Source organism: Triticum dicoccoides, chromosome 2A, assembly GCF_002162155.2.
Source record: "Triticum dicoccoides isolate Atlit2015 ecotype Zavitan chromosome 2A, WEW_v2.0, whole genome shotgun sequence".
NCBI lineage: Eukaryota > Viridiplantae > Streptophyta > Magnoliopsida > Poales > Poaceae > Triticum > Triticum dicoccoides.
In genome coordinates this window covers 165,432,496-165,437,853 of record NC_041382.1, presented here as the reverse complement: position 1 = coordinate 165,437,853, position 5,358 = coordinate 165,432,496, and the positions used below count along the sequence as shown (strand labels likewise).

General features: G+C 49.0%; 1 protein-coding gene across 1 annotated transcript; it reads left to right on the top strand.

Moving 5' to 3' along the window:
* The first annotated feature begins 1,224 nt into the window (after window positions 1-1,224).
* LOC119354005 (NADP-dependent glyceraldehyde-3-phosphate dehydrogenase-like) lies at window positions 1,225-5,151 on the top strand. The gene is made up of 9 exons (XM_037620713.1): window positions 1,225-1,548; window positions 2,105-2,298; window positions 2,421-2,549; window positions 2,863-2,982; window positions 3,077-3,213; window positions 3,294-3,449; window positions 4,109-4,487; window positions 4,612-4,728; window positions 4,836-5,151. Exons 1-9 carry the CDS (start codon window positions 1,404-1,406, stop codon window positions 4,947-4,949), a joined length of 1,491 nt encoding a protein of 496 aa, XP_037476610.1. The 5' UTR covers window positions 1,225-1,403; the 3' UTR covers window positions 4,950-5,151.
* Window positions 5,152-5,358: the final 207 nt, after the last annotated feature.

The window sequence follows — 5,358 nt, the reverse complement described above, 5'->3', positions numbered from 1 at the left end:
CTCTCTGTGTATGCGCCCTTGTAGCTCTCGCTCACGTCCCAGGTGTACGTGCTTGCGAGGTCTGTAACTGCTACTATTCTTTCCTTCTATCAATGTAATGATACGCAAAGCTTTTGCGTGCTCGCGAAAAAAAATGTTGCCTTCGTCGATTGATGGTGCTCCTTGCAACGACAGATGCATAACTCAAAGTGTTGTTTCAGTAGAATGAGATGCTGATGGTCTTGGTTCATCCATCCTTTTGGTCATTTTATTAACAGCTTAACTTATTAGCAGCTGCTCATGCTCTTAGTCTTTCTTTACCTTGTCCGAACTGTCTGTCTTATTTTGACCCTTTGGCGAATTTGTCTTTCTGAAGGAGACCATTAAGGCCCACCAGAGTTTAATTCTTAGACTTGATATTGATGCTCGTATTCTGAAAGATGTGATGCGTATATACATATATATGGACGTCTGCAATTGTACTGTGTTCAATTGCAGAAGAAAAAAGACAAGGAAAAGGCTACCCGAGCCGTTTTATTTCCTCAGTCTCACGTAGGAGTACATCACTGATAACAAAATGACGACGATCAGATTCGTACCGGCCGGCCGGCATGCTCTCCATGAACTGCGCATCACCCGTTTCCCGCAGACGGCATTCCATTCGGTTTCGAGGCGCAATCGATGAGGACGAGGCCTGGACCTCACGCTGTTTTACGTTACCAATCATGGCCTGGTGGTTCGGGTGGTTCGCCGCCCAACATCACGACGCGACTCCACCGGGACCCGGTCGAGGCGTCGAGCACGCCGAGCGTACGTGGACGCCGCCGGCGCCAGCCACCGTCCCTTCTCGGAGAACGGAGCTGGGCCGCGGCGCGCACTCACGGTGGTCCATGGCACGCCACGGTCCCGGGCGTTCAAACTGCCCGGACTGGGGCAGCGGGTTGGAGTGGTTGATACGTGCGGCGGGAGCTCGACGATTTTCTGAGTTACCATTGACGGCCAGAGGGATGCCAAGTCCAAAGCCGCACACACGGCCTGGTGTGCGGCAACTGCCACCCGTATAGGCGCACGAGGTTTCCTCCCGCGTCGCGTGGTATGGTACTATTCTTGCAGTAGTTTCTTCCGTCCGTTTCCTCGCTTCTCCATCACACCCGTCGCAGCCGACCACCCGCCCACGCGTGGCCATCATCCTCGGCGCCTCCTCCTCCTCCACCACCTCCGATCCCTACTTAATCCCGCCCCGCCACAGCTGCACCACTCGCGCGCCCATCAGCACCAACCACCGTCCCCCCCGAGCCCCTCACCGCCACTAGCTGTGTGCTTAGTGGCTAACCTGCAGTGTGTCCCTCCCGTTCCGCTCAGCGCTCACCGCACACCGCACGCACGTACGCCCCCTTGCTTCTTCTTCTTCTTCTTCCTCCCCGATGGCGGGGACGGGGGTGTTCGCGGACGTGCTGGACGGCGAGGTCTACAAGTACTACGCCGACGGGGAGTGGCGCGCGTCCGCCTCCGGCAAGACGGTCGCCATCGTCAACCCCACCACCCGCCAGACGCAGTACAGGGTGCAAGGTGCCACGCTTGATCCTCCTCTCGTTTGTTCTTTCAGATGACGATAACCCAGCATGCGCTAGCTCCGGGAGCTAGTGTGACTGGCTGTGTGAACAGCTAGTGTGCCCCCTGGTCTGGGGGAGAGGGACTGAGATTGCTCTGCTCTGCTTTGCTGCCTGAAGTGATTGAATGCTTGACGGTGACTTATTAGTGTCGTTGAATTCTTTCGATACTTACGAAGCAAACATAGGTTTCATCGGTGCAACTAATACTGTACCCTGGCCGCACGCACTCACCATTAGTTTTACGAATTGACCGATGTCCCTTTCGATTCTTTACCGGCCCCAATTGAATGAACTTGATGAGAATTCTCCATGGTAGAAACGAACTTTGGAACCTGACTTGTAATTCGCTGAGCAACGTGGTCAGAAATCGTTTGAAACGGAGGTCCCATGGCAGAACCGCATATATCATATGAGAAAGAATCCAAGTAGCATTTCTGCGTAGGATCGTATGACAAGATCCAGATTCCGAGAACTTTATTCCTGATGAATTTGGTTTGGCCGCCCTTGTCCAGCATGCACACAGGAGGAGGTGAACAAGGTGATGGACGCCGCCAAGGTGGCGCAGAAGGCGTGGGCGCGGACTCCGCTGTGGAAGCGAGCGGAGCTGCTCCACAAGGCGGCGGCCATCCTCAAGGAGCACAAGGCCCCGATCGCCGAGTGTCTGGTCAAGGAGATCGCCAAGCCGGCCAAGGATGCCGTTTCTGAGGTCACCAGCGTTTGCACTGCCCATGTGGCCCCTTTTATTTTGTTGCTGTGGTTGAAAATTGTGGTTCTTCTTCTTCTGATGCTAAGAGACAATTCAGAGATGCGTGGTTTGGTTTGGTATAGGTGGTGCGATCCGGCGATTTGGTGTCGTACACGGCCGAGGAGGGTGTCCGGATACTGGGGGAGGGCAAGCTGCTGGTATCCGATAGCTTCCCCGGTAATGAGCGCAACAAGTACTGTTTGAGCTCCAAGGTACACCTGCATTTCAGTTATTTCACACGGCTCGTCGTGGGTAGTTTTATTAGCCCTGGCGTCTGATAAATCATGCGAGACGTGTGTGTGCTCTAGTCCCACAAACTGTTGATCTGTTCTCGTTTATTAAAAATTGTCTGAATATAGAAGTATGAGCAGGTTTAGCCATCTTTCTTTCCTATAAGTTGTCTGAATATATAAGGCTTAAGATTCTACATATGCTTCCTTGTTCCCTGAATTGTATCAAATTCCCTACACTAATGATGCGTCGATGTTATGTTGCTCTGCATCTCATGCCATCTCATTCATAAAGGTACCTCTTGGAGTAGTTTTGGCAATCCCGCCATTTAACTATCCTGTCAACCTGGCGGTTTCTAAGATTGGCCCGGCGCTGATTGCTGGCAATTCTCTTGTGCTCAAGCCTCCGACTCAGGTACATGATTTTCATAGATACTTATTTTGTTACTGCATTTTTATTTTACTGAATTTTTTCAGCTGAATTCTGAAATGCTACTGTGCAAAATCAGGGCGCGGTGGCAGCGCTCCATATGGTACACTGCTTTCACCTGGCCGGTTTCCCAAAGGGCCTGATAAGCTGTGTTACTGGGAAAGGTTCTGAAATAGGTGATTTTCTCACAATGCACCCTGGAGTCAACTGCATAAGGTAAATAATGAGCTGCTTCTGCTTCTAGCATTCGTGTTTTTTACGGAGGCGAAAAATTCATCTTTTTGTTTGTTTCCTAGTTTCACGGGAGGTGATACCGGCATAGCCATTTCAAAGAAGGCCGGGATGGTCCCGCTTCAGATGGAGCTCGGAGGAAAAGATGCTTGCATTGTGCTGGACGATGCAGACCTCGATCTAGTCGCGGCAAACATAGTAAAAGGAGGCTTCTCATACAGGTACCGAAATAAGAAAATTGATTGGGTGGTGTTTCATAGGGCCAAACCACACGTCTTCCATACGATTTGATCGAAACTACTCCATGCACGATACAAGTGCACGATTTATGGACGACAAAACAATCCAGCGGCCGGCGACTTGTTCAAACATACGTACTTCCGGCCAGATTTAACCATCGTCTCTGCATCGTCCAAAGTTTATCGTGTGCATAGCACTTCTCCGATTTGATCCATTGGGCATCTGGAATTGTTGCATTTATGGCCTGCCATTCCTTAGAGAGCCACAAGCAACAACTGGAAATGAATAAAAATGTCTGTATATCACATCTTAGCTAACAGAACACATGTCATCCAAGTTGTGCCATGTATAACAGATAGTGGTGTCATATGCTTTTCCTTAGCTCACAGTCACATGCTCCCATCCTCATGTCATAAGTCATACTACATATTGTGAATAGATAGAGTATTGTTCACAATATGCCATAGAGTATTGTGGTGTCATAGAGTATTGTGGTGTCATAGAGTATTGTTCAACATTGTGCCTTTTTCTTCCAGTTTATGCTTGTGCTTCCTTTCTGTCTTTCTTATCTTACTTATTTGCACCCATGGTGATCCTTGAAGTTACACTCACATATGACATGAACTTGTGATCAACACAGTGGCCAGAGGTGCACTGCAGTCAAAGTGGTTCTGATCATGGAAGCGGTGGCCGACACCGTGGTGGAGAAGGTCAATGCCAAGGTGGCAAAGCTGAAAGTTGGCCCACCAGAGGATGACTGTGATATCACCCCAGTTGTAACAGAATCCTCGGCAAATTTCATTGAAGGCTTGGTAATGGATGCCAAGGAGAAAGGTGCAACTTTTTGCCAAGAGTACAGGAGAGAAGGCAACCTCATCTGGCCGTTGCTGTTGGATCATGTCCGGCCTGATATGAGGATCGCTTGGGAGGAGCCTTTCGGCCCTGTCTTGCCCGTGATCAGGATCAACTCGGTCGAGGAAGGCATTCACCATTGTAACGCCAGCAACTTTGGCCTCCAGGTTTATTTATCTATACACTAAGAAAGCAAATTATTATGAATCTTTCATCATGTATATAAACCCCTAAATTTTTTTTGAAGCTACGTATTATGAATCTTGGATGCTTATTGTTTGTGTATTTCAGGGATGTGTGTTCACAAGAGACATCAACAAGGCAATCATGATCAGTGATGCAATGGAGAGTGGAACTGTGCAGATCAACTCCGCCCCGGCTCGAGGTCCGGACCATTTCCCCTTCCAGGTACCGTCGCTACCGTGTCCGCGACTCGACGTCGCTGTGGAATTGATCCGAGAACTTCGTTTTCTCCTTCCAGTTGCCATATGATGTGATGTCTCTGTGGATTGCAGGGTCTGAAGGACAGTGGAATAGGATCCCAGGGGATAACCAACAGCATAAACATGATGACCAAGGTGAAGAGCACTGTCATAAACCTCCCATCTCCGTCCTACACCATGGGCTGAGACGTTCATGTACAGGAATCGGACGTTGTATAAGCACACGAGTACGGTGTAGAGAATTCAAATGTTTCGTAACCACGTGAGATCTGGAGATCTGTATCTCGGTATCTGTATGCTTCTGTATGTACCTTGGCTGTCTTACAGTAAAAATTTAAAAAATAAAACAGAATGAGAGCAAGCACGAATCTTGTTGGCTCTACTGTTCTGCACGCTTCTCCTTGATGATGAAATGCCGTAAAACTATGCAAAGAGGCCAATCAAAACTATACTTACGTGCTGATGAAACTGGCATCTTTGCCCGGGAAACACACTTTTAAAAGGGTTAATTGGATAAATGTCACTCAAATTCTGACGATTCCGAGAAATGCCACCGCAATTTCCAAACTTTAAAAAATGCCATTTCCAGTGGCGT